The sequence below is a fragment of the Mastomys coucha genome, unplaced genomic scaffold (assembly GCF_008632895.1).
Source record: "Mastomys coucha isolate ucsf_1 unplaced genomic scaffold, UCSF_Mcou_1 pScaffold14, whole genome shotgun sequence".
Classification (NCBI taxonomy): Eukaryota; Metazoa; Chordata; class Mammalia; order Rodentia; family Muridae; genus Mastomys; species Mastomys coucha.
Window position 1 is genome coordinate 67,610,914 of NW_022196896.1, and position 19,007 is coordinate 67,629,920.

General features: G+C 47.6%; 1 protein-coding gene and 1 long non-coding RNA gene across 2 annotated transcripts in view; one reads left to right on the forward strand and one right to left on the reverse strand.

The window, feature by feature from the left end:
• Rfx8 (RFX family member 8, lacking RFX DNA binding domain) overlaps positions 1–19,007 on the reverse strand; it is a 62,202-nt gene that overhangs the window by 23,688 nt on the left and 19,507 nt on the right. The window contains exons 5-7 of the mRNA XM_031367294.1: positions 7,562–7,625; positions 2,193–2,303; positions 845–922 (exon numbers count right to left, since the gene is read on the reverse strand). Coding sequence (XP_031223154.1) covers positions 845–922; positions 2,193–2,303; positions 7,562–7,625 — 253 coding nt within the window. The remainder of the gene's footprint in view (positions 1–844; positions 923–2,192; positions 2,304–7,561; positions 7,626–19,007) is intronic.
• On the forward strand, positions 1,772–6,848 carry LOC116088344. The gene is made up of 2 exons (XR_004117863.1): positions 1,772–2,287; positions 2,630–6,848. It is a non-coding gene; the product is annotated as an uncharacterized LOC116088344 (long non-coding RNA).

The following is a 19,007-nucleotide window of genomic DNA, read 5'->3' on the forward strand; positions in this document are numbered from 1 at the left end:
CGGCATCACAATGCTGCAGAGACAGAGAGGGGCCCGCTAGCGTCTCCCACTCTGCAATGCTTCACACTGGCTCCACAGCATGTGCGCTCACGCTGAGCACCTTGTCACTCCAGGCTGAAATGCTTAAATACCAGAAGCATCAGGAGAGCTCCCATTTGAACGTGCCCTCATTTCTCTGGATTATCTCATACATAGAAGAGTAAAGGCCAGGCAGTTGGAACGGCTCAGTGTGTCTCGCCGAGCATGATTTCTTGAGTTCCATCCCTGATTCCCACATGCTGGCAGGACAGAGCTGAGTCCTGAAAACTGTCCTCTAACCTCACGTGCATCATGCTCACAACAGGCTAGATAAACTCCAATTTAAAAATGTGTTTCCTGCAGCCGGTTTACACCCCTCCTTATGTAATGGGGAGATCTCAGGGCTTTGCCCTGTAGGTAGGTGGTGTGTCACTGAGCTCTGTGAGCAGTTCTACAATAAAATCTGCAATACCCACCCGTGCCAGATCACCTGCCTCAGAGTCCTTCCTTGTCTTTTGCCATGGCAGATGTTGATAAGATGTGGAGGGCACTACTGGGGAAGAGGTCGGTATTACTACTCACACTCTACTCAAGCACAGCTGAACCTGTTCTTCAAGCATCGTGATACCCATATCAGAACGTCGGAGAATTTCCAAATGACTCAGCGGAGACAAGACCATTTTTCAGAACTCACCAGTGACCAGACGGTTACTCGATGAGCTGTTTGATGCAATGGGCTAGCTCTTGCTGTCCCTGGAGGGCTCCTATCAAGTTAAGTGGTTGACAGCCGGTCGTAAGTGCCTGTATTTTGTAGATAAAAGCCTACCTTCTCCAGTTCTTGGTTCCTCACGTTCTGTAAGATGTCTCGACAGTAGTTGCAGTATTCGTCAGCTAGAAAGACCACCTAGGAAGGCAATGAGTGTTAGCTCCTCTGCTGGGCCTTCATAAACAATCAGCCTGAGAGACCCGGGGGATCTGTTCTCTAGGGACGATCTTGTCACAGCTCTGGCATGACAGTAGCCAGGCTCTTCACCCGGTACGTGCTGTGTGCATGGAGTCAGTACAACTTACAGACAGCTCATGGCTTCAGCTTTGCTGTGGTAACGTGTACACTGCCAGGGGCAGTTCTATCACTTTAATTTTTGAGGGTGTGTAACATGGTTTTTTTTGTATGTGTTTTGTGTGTATGTGTACTGGTGTGTCTTTGAACATGTACATGCATGTGCAGAGGCCAGAGGGAGACATCCAGTGTCTTCATCTATAATATTCCACCCTTAAAATCTTTAAAGGATTTTTGTATTTATCCATGAGAGTATATGGGAACATGCATGGCACAGCACATGTGTGAGGTCATATCCATGGGAGTGGACATATATGGGAACATGCATGGCACAGCACATATGTGAGGCCAGAGGAGGCTCTCTCTTTTTGCTGTGTGAGTCCTAGGGATTGAACCTAGGTTGTTAGGCTTGGTGGTAAGCCTACTGAGCCATCTTGTGGACTTCCTCTTTTTGAGAATTGTTGTTGTTATTGTTAATGATGGTGGTGGTGGTGTGTGTGTTATACCTGTGCATGCTTACATAGGCCCAAGGAGGGCACTGAGTGTCCCCCTCTATCTCTTTTACCTCATTCCTTGAGACAGGGTATCACTGAACCTGGGAGCACTGACTGGCTAGGCTAGCTGGCCAGTGAGACCCAGCGATCCTCCTGTTTTCGGCCACCGTGGCACTGAGATTTTAGACCTGTACCTCTGTGCTCAGCTTTGCGTGGCTGGCGGTGTCTGAGCTCTGACCCTTGAGCTCCTGAAGCGCCTGCTCATGACTGCACCCGTGCTCCAAAGGCCCTGACCACTGACACCTGTGCTCCTGAACACCGGCACCCGCATTACTTCCCAGCTCCAGTTCCTAGAGAAGCCAGGCCTCTGCTTCCCTTTTCTGGTCCCTTCTTTCATGGGGGAAGCCCTCACTTCAGAAGAGGAATGACAGCAGTCCCGCGGGTGGGGGTGGGGGCTGGCAGCAGCTCTGAGGGCAGACCTTGATTTTCAGGCCCAGGAGGAATGCTGGTCCTCCCAGGTCTGAGAGGAAGAAGGCGGTACCCTGGGCGATGACCACATCACAGAGGAAATAAGAGGGCACTGATATGAGAACCACACACCCCTTGGAACACAGACCTACCAGCTTACAGGAGTACTTGTTCGCCAGCTCCTGTTCCCAGAAGGGACATCTTCTGAATGGAGACACAGGTGATCCCGCCAGGTCCGTCTTTATTGGTGAGTGATTTTCACACTGCAAGTCATTTATAGCATGATTGCTTCTTTGAAATACAATGCATTCTCTGGCATATTAATGAAGTTGCGGTCACAGGTTACTCTAAGTTACCACAGTCTTGAATGTGGTGTTGTTTCTGCAACCCACCCTCATGTTTTGTTACAACAAAAATGGCCCTTATAATACTATTCACTATAAAGGGAGGGCTTTAGGCTAAAGCCTAAGTTGCCCAAATATCATTCTCCGGGGGTGGGGGGGTGTTCTGAGTTACAGTCAAAAACTAAATCATCATGTTCAATACAAGTATCATCTATGAGCAGCCTAATGTTGCCATGTATTTCTAGAACCTTCATCTGTTGGATCGTTGCTCCCTGAAATAAAATGGAGTTCCATCAAGTTCTTGTCCTGTCAGATGTGTGGTGCCTGAGCTGTGAAGAGAGATAACTGCATCAGGAATCCTGGACTGACAGGAAAATGCAGGTCACTGGCTTCCTTTCTGAATGACACATTTCAGGCTAAAAATGGAAGGGGAAAGGATCGTGGGCCCCCCTCATAGTGCTGGCTGGCAGGGAAGGGTCCCACCTGGGCCAGAGCACACCAATTTTATTTGAAATGATTTCTCCAGGACTTATGAAAGATTTCCTTGGACTAGAATGGGCTGCCATGAGCCCCACTGATTGCGCTTTGATGCAAAATCAGCCACACTGACCTGAGGCTTTATCTCTCCCCTCTTTACGGTCTGCTCAGTTCTGATGAATTCTGACCCGGAATTCTGGCAGCTTCCGGGTCAGAATTTCACACACCCACCTGCGGCTTCCTCAGTTCCTATGTGCACCTGGCTGAGCTCAGCTACTGTGGTCTCTCGGGGTTTTGGCTCCTGGAGGTCAGCAGCTTCTTTGGATTCCTGGGCACCATTCCTCAGGGCGGATGGTTGTGCTCAGCCATCATCACACAGTGAGCCACACACAATAGCGGACCCTCCCTGGGGGTTGCTCCCTCTCTGTGGTACCCCTGTGGTTATTGCTGAGACTTACACTCAGGACTGGGGAGTTGGGGATACTGCCCCAGCAACCATTGCTCCTGAACTCTGAGCACCTGACCCTGAACTTGGAGAAATTCCTACTGGGTATTTCCAGTATGCTGTATCAACACCCTGCCTGGAGGACTCTTGGACACACACGGGGCAGGAGTGCTGAGGGTGATGCTCAAGCCTTCCTTCCACGGATGCTCTCTGTGCCCCTGTCCCAGAGCACACTGTTATCTGGTCTGTGGAGGGCGCTGAGATAGTCAACCACTGACCATCTGTTCCAGCCCTGAGCAGCTTCTCACTGAGACAGCCCAGTTAGGCCAGCTGCTCCAGAGTCCAGACTGACCTGGGTATATCTGCTCTCTGGCTGCTGCTGCTGCTGCTGCTGCTGCTGCTGCTGCTGCTGCTGCTGCTGCTGCTGTTCCCAAAGCAATGTTTCTCAAAGTGTGGTCCTGAAACCACATCCTAGGGCACTTGGGAGCCAGATTCCTCATCCTTGGGTGACTCGGAGGAGGCCAGAAATCTAGCACTTCAACCACCTTTCTAGAACCTGCCGGGTGACAGCTATAAATCTAGGCAGGTGTGTGTGTGTGCACGCATGCATGTGTGCTGCACACATGAGCTCCCATGTGGAGGAGAAGGTGGGATGCCAGGCATCTTCTTCTGTTGTCCAGCTTCTTGCCTCGAGACATGGTCTTTCAGTGTACACTGGAAGCATGATGTTTTGTCTAGGCTTGCTGGCCAGTGAGCCAGCCAGATCTGCCTGTCTCTGCTCCTTAATGCTGGGTTTACAGACAGACGTGTGCAGCTGTGCCTGGCTACTTCTGTGGGTGCCTGGGATTCAATTTTAGACCCACACTCTAACCACCTAGATACCCTAAATAGTCTATTTTCTTTTCCTCCCTCTCTCCTTCCTCCCCTCCATCCTTCTTTTCTTCTTTTCTCCTCCCTTCCTTTCCCTCTCCTTCTATTCTGAGACCACCAACGTTCTCTATTTCAACATGACAAATGACTGTCTTGCAACCCAGATGTCACGCTATAGTATAGTGTCTAGACACTGATGGCTTCTCCATCCTAGACCGGACTTCTGTATCGATCAGTTACCCCCTGCAAGGCTCAGGGAACATCTCAGAAGTGGGTGAGGGGGAAAAAAATGTAAGAGCCGGAGAGTAGGGAGGATTGCCGCGGACTGCTGTCTTCTGGACAGCAGATGGCCATTGCACTGAGGAGCTCACAATTGCACAAACACACACGCAAGATGGAGCCTCAGAAGCATCCAGTGTGGATGGGGGAGGGGCTCACAAGGCCCTACCCTTGGCTTAGGAGTTATTAGCCAGAGGAGCAAGAGTCACTTTTCTCTGGAGATGTGGCAGGTTGCTTGTGCTACAGGGAATGGCCCTCACTTGGGTGCACATGGTGAGAACACACTGGATGGACTTAAGAGGGGTGTGTTTCAAGACTATCTGGAGGGAGCAGGTAGATATGATGAAAATGTATACATGTATGAAATTCTCAAAGGATAAATAATATATATAGATACAAATGATCGTAAGAATATAAAAAGTACATTTGTCATGAGACATCAAAAGGAAAACTCTTGAGTGCCTGAAACATGGAGTACTTGGTCTCTTCCTGTGTCTTTTTCATGTCGCAGCCATGAGGTGAACAGCTTTGCTCCAGCACACACTCCACACCATGACACTCTGCTTCAACACAGCCCCAGAAGCAGTGGGGCAAAACCATAGAAGTTTATAAAACCCAAAATGCAAGCCAAGGTAAGCCTTTTCAATATTTAAGTTGATCAGAGCAGGTATTTTGTTACAGTAACAGAGAGCTGACTGAGACAAAGCTTATGTATCCACTCTTGAGGATACAATGGAGATACCTTCTTACTGTTGCCAAATCCCCAGGCATCAGTTCCTGTTCTGAGTTACATCACTCAGGAAAGCTTTCTGGCTTGCCTTTTGTCCTTTCTACATCTTCCTCACCCCTCCCAGTATGTCCTGTTCTCCTTTTGAAGAGGTTTGATGGTGTACCACACCCTCCTGAATCAAATCCAGATTCTGAAGCCTGGCATTAGCAAGCTCTTCAGGCTTGACATCTATCTCTCAAAGCCAGTCCTCAAGGCCTCCACATTGTTAGCCCTACCTCTCAGGTCAGATGCAAGCTACACCCCAAGGTGAATCCTCTCCCAACAAGGATTCTGGGCGTCCCTTTTTAACTGGCAGAACTATGGGGCCCCAAGACACCCACACTCTAATCTTCATATACTGTGACTCTGCTACCTTACAAGGCAGGAGGGACCTCGGCACAGGGAGAGCCTTCTCCTGATGTCAAACAATCACAAGAGTTCTTGAAAACAGGTGGCTGAACTCAGCTCAGAGAAGGACTTGGTTTATACTGTGCTGGCTTTGAAGACAGAATATGGGGCTGTAAGCCCAGGAATATAGGTGGCCTTTAGATGCTGGAAAATTCCTCCAGCCTGCAGTTAGAGACCTCTACAGAAGCCGTGACCTCAGTCTGGTGAAAACTGATGGGGTTTCCCTGGTTGTCTGTCATAGCTAAAATGAATGTCGGGCTAAAGCGCTCAGGCAGGAGCCGGGTACTATAGGGAAGATAACTAAGAGGCTTGCAGCTGGGTATGAACTAGCTAAGCTGGCTGGGTAAGAGGAAGGACAGGATTCAATTAAAATAAGTCAAGTCAGACTCTAGCTCCCACCCTCGCCACACACACAGCAGGGGCTTTACAAGGCACCTTGTCCTTCCTTTCCTCTGGCTAGCTTCTCAGTTTTATGAACAGTTACACTTTAAAAAAAAATATTACTTTATTTTCTGCATATGGGTATTTTACCTGCATGCACAGGTATGAGCACTATATACATGCCTCGTGTCATGGATTCCCCGGAGAACTGGAATTACAGACAGCTGTGAGCTGCCATTCGAGTGCTGGGAATTGAACCTGGGTTCTATAGAGGAGCAGCCAGTGCTCTAACTGCTGAGCCATCTCTCCAGCCCCTGGATAGTTAACACTTTTTGGTGTATTCTTACATCCGACTGTAACAGACATTCTGAATTGTGGGTAAGGACAGCTTGGCTCCTGGGAAAGCTTCTACCAATACCAGGAAGGAGATCACTCCAGACCATTCAGGGGAGGAGAAAAAAACACCCCAAGAGTAGTAAGTCCAGATGGCATGGGTCTGCACTCAGCTCAGTCTGCTCTCACAGCACGGCTGTTGCTTAGCCAGCTGCTGAGCATCCACACTGCCGGCCTGCTCTGTCAACCTGTGTCCTGGAGTGAATTCCTTGGCAGTATAGAGACTGCCAGGGCACTCGGAGGGGATTCAAGAATTTACCAGCCCCCATGCATACCATCTAACCCAGCACAATCCCCCTTCTGCAGTTCTGGACTCACTGCCGCTCAACAGAGTCCCAGTTGCTCCCTGACTACAGACAATACTCTTCGAGCACAAGGCCACGAGATTTTGTCTTTATAACTTTTGAGTACTGGTTACCAAAAATAGATGTTTTAAAAAGTGGCTTTTGTCAGTGAGATCGTATCTGTTAGCAACAACATTCATGTTCCTTCAAATCCCTATGCTGATACTGTAATCAACCTGTGACAGACTTTAGAAGCGGAACCCTGGGAGATGGTTAGGTCTGGCAGGTGGGATGGATATTCATGGACTGGATCACTTGCAAATATGAGGTCAGAGAAGGCTCTGCTACTCAAGATAGGGAAGAGCAGCCTGCTATCTACAGCTCAGCAGGTGCCCTCACCAGAATCACCTGGAACCCTGAGACAGCAGTGTGTTTAAACTGCTCAGTTTAGAGTAATTTGCTTTAGCAAACTGAGATGAAACGGGATCAAAGTCCTGTCATGATGTCTTAGGCAACTAAAGTAAGGCTCAACACACAGTGTCAGAGATTAGCTATTAATAGCTCTGATGTCCCGATTCTAAGAGTTGAAAGAATACCATAGAGGCATGTTGCAGCAACTTAATCACTAACCACCTGTGCATCCTTTAGAATTCTACCTCAAGAAACACAGCTTTTCAGTGGCTGCAGCTGAGCAGTGAGGTCCTCCGGGGCAGGGGCCAGGTCTGTACTAGCTGAGTGTGACGTATGCTGGACACTCAACAACGGCAAAACCAAAAGGGTGATGGAGCAAGGACTGTTCAGAACATAGGGCACAGCAGACATAATCCCCAATACTGGTGGGTCTGTTAAAATGCAGTTATTTTGTACTCACTGTTTCTTCCTGCTGGAGAACGTTGCTATAATCAGGAGATTTTCCAAAAGCAACAAGATCGCCACTGTGTAAGAACAGACAACAGAGAAATGTATGACTGAAATACCCGTCCCTGAACACAAGAACAGAATTTCCTCTGCAGCAAGCTTGCTTGTTTGGGGTAAAACTCTTTATCAAAAACTCATCCTCCAGGTTCCTGTGCACATATGGTGATTGTCATGTGCTTGGGGATTTTTTTTTTAAAAGTTTATTTCTGTATCTGGGACAACCTTGGATTTTAATTTTAAATGCTTTGCTCCCTTCAAAAGCAAGGATCTGACACCATTAAGGTTACAGCTTCACTCCTCTGGGAAAAGAAAACCCACCATGAAAATGGGGTCTTGCTGCTTTCTGCTTTCTGATTTTGTGTTTTCCACTAGCGACCCAGACACGAGAGTGACCTTAGGTGACAGATGTAGCAGAGTGTGCTTTCACAGAACACGGGAACTGGGGGGCTGATGAGCTCCATTTGTCCTGTCTGTGGGGCTGCCATGTGTGTAAGAGACATATACAGTAGATAACAGACTTAGTCCACTGATGTGCTGTGGGATGCCTCCCAGTTGCACCAGGAAACATGCCTCCTCTGGGTGTGAGAGAGGAGGGTACTTTCTCCCTTGTCCGCCCCAAGGCTGAGGCTGAGCTGGGGGGGAGGCATGGCTTGGAAGCTTCATCTACCCAAGTCAGCATAGTCCTCCTCTTGCCTGAGAATGCAGGGCTGTCTCTCTCCCCTCAGAGCATGGAGCCATGGTCAGGAAGACACCTAGGAGCATTGGCCAACGTTGGCCAGCACTGACTTTCACTGGCTCCCAGAAGCCTCTCTTCTAAAGGTTTGTGTCATGGTGCCAGTCTGTCCTCCCTCCTGAGTATTTGATATATACATATACATATACATATACATATGCATATGCATATACATATACTGATAATGTTTCTGCACAGTACTCTATCCCCAAGCGTGGTAGACAATCTGAATACAAGCCCTTCAGAGAAGCATGCCCTTCATCCTGTAGTGAGAATTGTTATCAAAACATCAATGTTACTTTGGACATTCCAAATAGATCATGGGATATGGGCTCCATAACCCAGAGATAAAGAAAGGTGGATTCTGCACAAATGCTAGAAAATGGAGAATTTGAAGTGTTTTAGAAATTTCATTGGGGGAACTGTGCTCCCTTCATATATTGCAGTGTTAGCCTCCACTGTAGCTATATTTGGGGATAGAATTGTGTGTGTGTGTGTGTGTGTACACGCTCGTGTGCTCACACACTTGAAGACTAAACTTTTGACCAGTGTTGAAGCTATGAAGGTTTGGAATGAATGCACTTCCAGTGCCCATGGGGCCAAGGGTAGAATTTTATGGTTTCCAGTGCTGGTCAGGTATCCAGTTGAAGAGGGTGGGCTTGTGACGGTGGACTTGGATCCTAGAGTACCTTGATTGGCTCTAGGAACACCTGGGCCTTAATGAGACACAGCTTTGGATGTGTCTATGAATGTTTCCAGACCCACTGACTGAGGAGGGGAAACTTAACTCTGAATGTGGCACCACTATCTCCCGGAATGGGGTCTTGAACTGAATCAAGAGGGGGAAGGCAGAAAGTCATGTGAGCATTAGCATTAGCTTTTCCCCATTCTCTGCTTCCAGGCCAGCACCAAAGACAAGCTTCCTGCTGTGGCACCTCCCCCTCCTCGAGGGAGCTTATCTCTCTAAACTGTGGGCCAGCACACCTGGCTCTAGGCTTTTTCCCAATGAAACAGGAGGAAATATTATTTCTCTACAATTCTACATTGTGCCAACACAGAATTCCTGGATATTTTCTGTGCAGAAATGAATACAAGAACACAATATGATGATATTCAGGTCCATTTATCCACCCGCCACCCTTCCCTGTCAGCACCATTCAGTCTGTCCGTTTATCTATTCATCTGCCTGTCCATCCATCCATCTACTCACCATTCATCCGTTTAACTATTCATCTGTTTCTCATTCGGTCACAGTATGTATGTCAAGTGTCTACCACAGGGCAGGCATTTTGTTAGCTCTTTGCTAGCATTTGGTAGGGGGGACATAGCTGTGATCAAGATATAACAAGAGCCATTATCCTCATCATCGTAATTATCATTATCAGCAGCAGCAGCATCACTAATAGTTTGCTTCTGCTTTTTGCTTTTTCCAGACAGGGTGTTTCTATATAAGACTCTAGGAGTCTTAAGGGTTTGGCTGTCCTGGAACTTGCTCTATAGACCAGGTTGGCCTTGAACTCACAGAGATCCACCTGCCCCTTTCTCCAGAGTTCAGGGATTAAAGGCGTGAGCCACCACCATCCAGCTAAAAGCCATTTAAAAAAAAAAAACAATTAATATATATTAATTTTAAAAAAATAAAGAAATCAGCATGACTGAGGACTCGAACTGGAGACAGCAGCACAGCTGGGCCACACGGGGATGACTGAGAACAGAGGATTCCTGGGGTCTAGCCTTAATTCCAAATGTGGGAGCTTGCAGTCTCGGTCAAAAGTGCTGGTAGAGAGAGGACCTAGAAGACCAGACACGGGGAACACTGCAGACAGTGGCTGCGCTTCAACTTGGAAAGCTGAGCTAGCGAGTTAAGGCTGTGCTAGACCTGAGTTCCACTTTCCCTGCACTGGAGTCTACTGTCACCCAGGCTCAGCACAGCGAGAGGGAGGTCAGAGGGGTACAAAGGGAGAGCTGTGTGTTTCTGGGCTCACTGGCCCCTGCGTCATTTCCCCAGTGCAGTTCTGATTTAGACAGTGGGGATATACATTTGCTAGGCTCTGAGCCAAAGCACAGTTGTTGCTAAACTATGGCCCCAGGGAAGCCACACACAATACCAGAGCTGGCCTTGCTGAGAAGGAGGGTCCAGGTCCTCTGGGGCTGTTCCAAGCCTCTGGCAGTTTCTAACCACCAGAGCAGAATAGAGAGTAAGCCTATGGCCCAGCAGTGGCCCTGTGTTAGTCTGTGCCTTGAAGACCTGTGGTCCTCATGGGCTACCCCCTCAGCTGCTGCATCCTAACCTAGGCTGTTAGAATTTAATAAACAATGGGGCAGGGGCAAGGTCAGCCAGACCAGGGGGAGGCAGGAGACCAGGGAGGAAAGAGGTGACATCCTGCTGCAGCAGCTGGTGGCTGCACTTCCTCCAGTAAGACCTTGGGTGGCCCTGGATAGGAAAGGCATGGGGTCAGATGACTCTAAGTACTATTTAAGGCCCAGAGTCTCTAAATATTTGGTAACATGTAGACTCAGACTTCCTCCAGACTCACCCATACCTAAGATTCTGAGTCCCCCATGGAGAAAACCCAGGAAACTCTTGTTTCTTTGGGGACCAGCAAGGGCCTGCTTGCTTTATGTATGAGAATCACATTAGTTTAACCTGCTTTCATAATCACTTGGCACCCTGGAGACCAAGATATACTTCCAGGGCGCACTGTGGTCTTAAGTAAGTAGACAGACAGACGGACAGACAGACAGACAGACATCCCTCCCCACAAGTCTTCCAAGCGTGGTGTTAGCTCTAACTCTGGTTTGCTTCCACATTCTCGGGCTTTGACATCACTGTCATTAATCTAGACTTCCATTACATCACACTGGTACCCTAATCTCCCTTGCACATCGCTCAGCTTCGGGGAAAACAATTTAAAGCAATTACAAAGATAAGAAGATAGTAATGTAATAAAATCCCACTCTCAGATCATGCTGTCTAGCCTGAGTGCCAGGGCAGAGCACTGTCCTCCAGTCCCTGGGGTCCACCTCCAGGGCTCTCTTATCACGTCTGCATCTGAAAGATTATTTTGGTTTTGATCAGAAGTGACTCTTCACAGGTAGTTTTGGATATGAAGTTAAAATGTAAACACAGATTCACATGGGGACACACAGTTACATAATGATTATAAAAACCTGAGCAGTTTCGTTACATTAATTGCAGGCACCTGGATAATGCAGCCGTCCCTTATTTCTTTGGTGCTTTATTTCATTCGGCCTAATCCCTCAGACCACCCTGCATGGACCACAGTTAAGAACTGTTGTCCCATTTCTCAGATCGGGGCAAGAGACGAAGAATCCTGAGGACATTCTGATCCGAGTTCAGAGTGATTACCTACTGTTCTGTTCTTTTAGGGTACATATAATCACCTGACAATCATAATAATATAGGGGCCGAGGATGTAGCTGAGTTGTAGAACCTTACCTACTACACATGGGCACAGGGCTCCATTCCCAGCACACGGATACAGACATTCACAGAGACACAGACATTCAAACACACACACACACATACAATACACACACACACACACACACTGGCTCCATTCCTCCCAACACACAGATATAGACATGTACACACACATAGGTTCCATCCCTCCCAACACATAGACATAGACATTCACACGGACACTGAAACACACACACACACACACAACGCACTATAAACGTGTTTTGAAACTAAAAATGTGCAAGAATTGTGCTACTGGGAAGAGATGCTGGCACACAGCCTAGCACTGCAGCTTAGTCAACTTCTGCATGGAGGGAGGTTGCTATTCAAGTATTTAACCATCTCCTGACCCATTAGATTTAATGAACAACTTAATTGCAAAAAGTAGACCTGCGGGAAGCGTTGAAAGTGTAAGGTGTACACATTTGCTTTCTATGCAAACTTCAGCCTCTGGGGGTGAGGGGATCAAGTTTCACAGGCAGCCAGCAAATAACACCAGGCACTGCATTGGGTGGCTTTCCACAAAGAAGGGCCAGGGAGGGGTACTTGGAACCAAGGATAAGTTCTGAGGATGTCAGGATGGGAGGGTGGGGGTAGGGGTGGCCTCTGCTTCCAAAGCCTTTGCCCCAGGGCATGATTTTTTTTTTTTTTTTAAGCTGCTAGAGAACAAGCGGGTAATGCATATGTTCAACTTAAACAAGTTCTAACCAGCCCTGGAAACCATAGGGTGGACAGGGCCAAAAGGCTGGTTGCAACTTGGACACCTCATTAGTCGGGAGACTCGTCAGCGGTCTCGCTGGGGGGTCCTGGCCCCAAAGGCTCTGTCTCATCTTATTCCTTCTTATACCCTAGCTGACTAAACAAGGAAGAGAGGCCCTTGCTAGGCCAGGCAGGGGACCCTCTGGCATCCTCCCATGGTGGTGGCCACAACTGTCAGTCAGGCCTCAGCAGGCTCATCATGAGCCTGCTTTCCCCAAGGTGAGAGGGGCTGGAAGATGAGCACTCTGCCTGCCTGCCTGCCCGCCCATGGTGCTTTGTTGGTACATGGTTCCAGCTGCCGGCCTGAGGCTGCATTCCACAGGCTCCGGCTGCCACCCCAAGGCAGCCCCCTGAGCTCATGCGTTGGCAGGGGAACAAAGAAAGACAAGCACAAAGGCTCAGCGTGTGAGGGATGGATTAGACAGTGGCTAAGCTGGGAAACAGTGTGTGTGTGTGCGCGCGTGCGCGCGCTTATGTGTGCATGTGTGTTCACATGTGTGTGTGCATGTGTCTGCATGTGTGTATGTATATGTGTATGTATGTGTGCATATGATGTGTGCATGTATGTCTATGTGCATATGTATCTGTATGGCTATGTGTGTATGTATATGTGTGTATACTCATATGGATACCTGTGTGTATATGTATCTGTGTGTGTATGTCTGTCTCTACATGTATCTTTGTGTGTGTGTGTGTGTCTGTTTGTGTGTGTGTGTGGTGGCAGGGAGGAGGGCAAAAGTTAGTTCCATTACATCCCGAAGAGAAACAGGAGATCACACATAATACTTTTCGGAGTTTATATTAAAGAGGATAGACAAGGACAGACATTTCCTTTAGGGTGTGTTAACTTGGGAATTGAAGTTGAAGGGTTGCTTCCACAGGTTTGATTAGACATGCATGCACAGGTACATGTGTATACACACACACATTCCCGCAAAAGAGGCAAACATTTGCACCTTGGGCTCAGACTGTGAGTCTCTGGCTGGGTGCACAGTTCAAGTCTGGCTGCCCGAGAAACACAGTGGGATCTTGGGAGGCCCATTCCCTGGAGACTCATGCAACCCCGGAGACCGAGCAGAAGAGACACGGCTCCAGACTTCTTTTTCATTTGGTGCACATTTACAGTCATTTTGATGAAGAAGCAAACAAAAATATCAAGTTTTTTCTCAGATCTTGGCCTCTCCTGGGTCAAGGGTAAGAATCACTGCACCCATCTCTCCCACAGAGACTTCTATCTGTGCCTGTCACCTCTGCAGGCAGTCAGCAGACATCTGGGTCCTGGTCCCTTCCATGGGGCTAGGTCTCATGCCACATCTTGGCACATTTCTCCTTCCCAGCAGGGGATATGGAAGGAGGGGTGTGGAGACTGTTGGATGAGGTAGCTATATTGAAGTGGTAAGGAGCAAACAAGACTGGCTTGTCTGGACATTGAGTATATTTTAGCTAGGCTATGTGTCTATTTGGAGTGTTTGGGAACAGAGGCATAATGCTGAAAGCCACCTTTCCTGTTCTTGGACGAATCTCTGGGCCCATGTTTTTTGTGGGAGTGTGAAGCTGGGTGTTTCCATTTCTTTTCCCTGACACAAAGTCCAGAAAGTGTGTGTGGTGTGTGTGGGTGGGGGAAGGGGTTAAACTAGACTCTTAGCAGCCTAGGCACAGGTTAGTGTCCCAGCCGTTTATTTTAAAGAGCTTGCATGCTCCACTCTAAAATGGCTCTGGTAAGAAATACTTTTCTTTCTTTCCATGGTGAGGCTGTAACTCTGGACTTCACAGAAGTGCTACACCCCCAGCCCAAGGCTACCTCCCCAGCAGAATCCCCACCCCGAGCTCCCCAGTAAATACCAGAGCTATTATACATTAGCCTTCATCTCAATTCATAAAGAACCTCTGGCCTCAGGGGAGGCAGACAAATTCGGGGGAACCTCAAAAACTCTCATCTGAAAGCTCTCCCTTGGGTTTTGAACCTGGGGAGGCGAGGGCAAGCAGACTCAGCTGCACTCCCTGGGGCTGATGGCTTCCAGGTGTTCACAGCCAGGCTCCACCTTGCTGTCTTCCCCCTGCTAAGGTGTCCCAGGCGTTTCAGATCTGTTAGAGACAGATCCTATCATCTCTCACTTTTCAAGTGAGGAGAAGGGCAAAGAGGGCTTTGAAGGGGAGCTGGGATTGGAATGGGAGTGGCTTACAAAGCTTTGAGAGCGGCTGCCCCAAGGACCCCGCTGGGAGACAGCATGGGGCCTACCACATGCCTTTTCTTCACGATTATGGAGTTATGCTTGCTTTATTATTTTTAACTGAAATTATTTTACTGATGTAATTATAGATTTACATGTAGCTGTAAGAAATAATTAAGGGAGAGGCGCCTTTTATGCTCCGCTCAGGTCCACCCACTGCTAACACTGTTCACAAACTGTGGTGCGATTCTGCCTTCAGAGCCACAGGCACTGCCTCCAGAATCAGCGAATTCCCTAAGGAAGTCTACCTCCACGTCTGCCAGGCCTCAGGCTCCAGGCCTCCATATGAAATGTACAGTATTTGCAGACCTTGTTCTGCACACCCCTGAACACTCCAAATCAGCTCCAGCTGACTCACAGCACCTAGGACAACGGAAATCCTATGCAAAAAGCTGGGACGCCATATTTTTTAGGAAATAATGCTAAAGACAAAGACAAAATAAAAAAACGAAACAGTTCTATGTTCAGTCAAAATTTTACTTCCAACTAATCCCCACCCAGAGTTGAATCTGAGACTACAGAAGCATCAGGGACAGAGGGCCAGCTGTATCATATCACAGCCCAGATACTGCCATTGGTACAGCCTAACCATCTTACAGTTTCTGTCTCACTTAAACTTATGCGAGCGTGGGTGTGTGCGTGTGGATGTGTACATGCATGTGCATTTGTGTGTGTGTGCATGCCTGTGTGGGTACATGCGTGTGTTGTGTGCATGTGCATGTATGCATGTACCTGTGAGTGTATGTGAGTTATGTGCATGTGCACTTGTGTGCACAAGTGTGTGCATGTGTGAGTATATGAATACGTGTACATGTGCGTGTAAAAAATCCTATTACCTTCCCAAGTTCATGTGTTTCTCACCACAGCTGAGATATTGTTCTAGGGGAAGCTCATGGGATAAAGATGGAAGATAAGATACGGAATTCAAGAAAATATTTACAAACCACATAAACAAAAGAGGGATAGTACGTAAAATAGAGGACAATGAATCAGAAGTGCAGAAAGAAGGATACCCAGAGGGATGGTGTTTGACAGCCATGCCCATTTCTTGCTCCCCTCACCTCTAGACTATTCACTTCTGCCAACCTCATTTCCTCGTTTGAATATGTTGTATAAATGGAATCATTTAGGGTTTCAGCTATTTTCACTTAGCCGAGTCCCACAGATCTATCCAAGGTTCCACACACATCAGTGTCCTCCTTATTGCTGGGTAGCTTTCTGTGGCACAGGCATACCATCATTACATTAACCAGTCACCTGCTGAAGAGCACCTGGGATGCCTCCAGTCTGAGGACATTCTCATGAGGGTCTGCACTTGGATGCTAATTGTCATTTCTCAGGGACAAATGTCTAGGAGATTGACCGATGGTTGGATGGTGCTCATGTCTGTTTTTGTCTCGGGTGATGAATCATTTTACATTCCCGCCAGTGATGTGAAGTTGGTCCAGGTTCTCAGCATCCTCATGGGGATTTGGTGATTTATTTTTGTCAGTCTCACAGGTAGGTAGGCACAGGGCATCACGGAAAGGGAAAGGGCTGGCTTTGTGAGGTGTTTGTCTCTTGTCCATTTTCTAATAGGATTGTTCTGAGTTTTCACACTGTTGGGGGCTTTATATACTCTTTCTAGATTCTAGATTCTAGAATCTGACAGCAGTGCAGACTGCATACTCTTTCTAGATTCTAGAGCCTGACAATTGTGTGGACTGCACACTCTTTCTAGATTCTAGATTCTAGAATCTGACAACAGTGCAGACTGCATACTCTTTCTAGATTCTAGATTCTAGAACCTGACAATTGTGTGGACTGCACACTCTTTCTAGATTCTAGATTCTAGAATCTGACAACAGTGCAGACAGCATACATTCTCCTTCAGTCTGTGTCTTTTCCATCTCCTCTGCAGGACTTTTGAAAAAGTCTAAAGTTTTTCATTTTATGGCTCTGGCATTTGGCAGCCAGTCTGGGAACTTCCTGCCTAGCCATAGGTCCCATTAAGCTAATTCTACTTTTAAGTTTTAATATTCTTATATTTTGTTGGCTTTATAGCTGCTAACTTTGTAATGAGTTAGATTTTGCTGATATTACCTAGTGTAATCTCAAACGCTCAGACTCAAACAATAGGGAGCCTTAGCCTCCAGATTAGCTTGGGAGCACAGCTTTACACTTTTGGAAGGAAGTTGAGACAGGGTCTCTACACACCCCTGGCTGTCCTAGAACTCACTCTACAGACCAGGCGGGCCTCTAACTTACAGATCTCTGCCTCTGCCTCTTGAGTGCTAGGATTAAAGGTGTGCATCATCATGCCTGGTTCAAGTTTATTATTGTCCTAATATGTTAAGTTTAAGCCTTGGATCATTCTTGAGCTAATTTTCATAAAAGTTGTGAAGTGTTTGTTGAAGCTCATTGTTCTTTTTTCATTTATTAATTTCTTTACACTCTATATTTTATTCCCCCCTCCATCCTCAGACTCTTCTACATCCTATACTTCCTCCCCACATCCTGTCTCCATGTGGATGTCCCCACCCCTTACCCCACCTAACCTCTAAACTCCCTGGGGCCTCCAGTCTCTTGAGGGTTAGGTGCGTCATCTCTGAATGAACACAGACCCGGAAGTCCTCTACTGCATGTGTGTTGGGGACCTCATATCAGCTGGTGTATGCTGCCTGTTTGGTGGTCCAGTGTTTGAGATATCTTGGGGGTCCAGATTAATTGAGACTGCTGGTCCTTCTACAGGATCACCCTTCTCCTCAGCTTCTTTCAGCCTTCCCTAATTCAACAACAGGGGTCAGTTGTTTCTGTCCATTGGTTGGGTGCAAATATCCACATCTGATTCTTTTAGCTGCTTATTGGGTCTTTCGGAGGGCAGTCATGATAGGTTCCTTTTTGTGAGCACTCCATAGCCTCAGTAAGAGTGTCAGGCCTTGGGACCTCCCCTTGAACTGTATCCCACTTTGGGCCTGTTACTGGACCTTCTTTTCCTCAGGCTCTTCTCCATTTCCATCCCTGTACCTCTTTCAGACAGGAACAATTATGGGTCAGAGTTGTGACTGTAGGATGGCAACCCCTCCCTCACTTGATGCCCTGTCTTCCTGCTGGAGGTGGGCTGTATAAGTTCCTTTTCCCTACTGTTGGGCATTTCATCTAAGGTCCCTTCCTTTAAGTCCTGAGAGTCTCTCACCTCCCAGGTCTCTGGTGCATTCTGGAGGGTCTCTCCATCCTCCTATCTCCAAAGGTTGCCTGTTTCCATTCTTTCTGCTGGCCTCGGGGCTTCAGTCTTTTTCCCTCTCCCAGTACCAGATCAGGTTCCCCTCTCTCCCTCAATCCCACCCCCAATCCACTTTCCCTCCCTGGTCCCTCCTTCCCTCCCCACTTGTGATTGCTTTCTTCTCTCTCCCAAGTGGGACTGAGGTGTCCTCACTTGGGCACTTCAGCTTGTTGACCTTTTTGAGTTCTGTGGACTGTATCTTGGGTATTCTGTACTTTTTTTCTTTTCTTTTTCTTTTTGGCTAACATCCACTTATTAGTGAGTACATACCATGTATGTCCTTTAGGGTCTGAGTTACCTCACTCAGGATGATATTTTCTAGTTCCATCCATTTGCCTGCGAAACTCAGGATGTCCTCATTCTTAATAGCTGAGTAGTATTCCATTGTGTAAATGAACCACATTTTCTGTATCCATTCTTCTGTTGTGGGACATCTAGGTTGTCTCCAGCTTCTGGCTATCACAAATAAGACTGCTATGAACATAGTAGAGCATGTGCCCCTGTGGCATGGTAGGGCATCTTTTGAGTATATTCCCAAGTGTGGTATAGCTGGGTCTTCAGGCAGTTGAACGGGTGTTTTTGTTTTTGTTTATTCTTGAGGCTACCCTCTTCTATTATATTACTTGTGTACCCGTGCCTTCACCTGAGGCCTGGCAAGATGGCTCAGTGCTTTCAGCCAGGCCTGATAACACAAGGCCTGATCCCTGGAACCCACATTTTGGAAGGAGACCTCATTCCCACAAGCTGTTTTCAGCTTCCCCACTTGTGTACTATAGCATGTGTGTACGTGCACACACAATAAATAGCATGCAGTACTTTTAATTAAAAATCAGTTGGTCATATTTCTAGAGTCTCTCCTCTGCCTGGGTTCCTGTGTCACTCCTGAAAGCACAAGACTTTGGCCGTTGCAGCTACACAGGGCACTCAGTA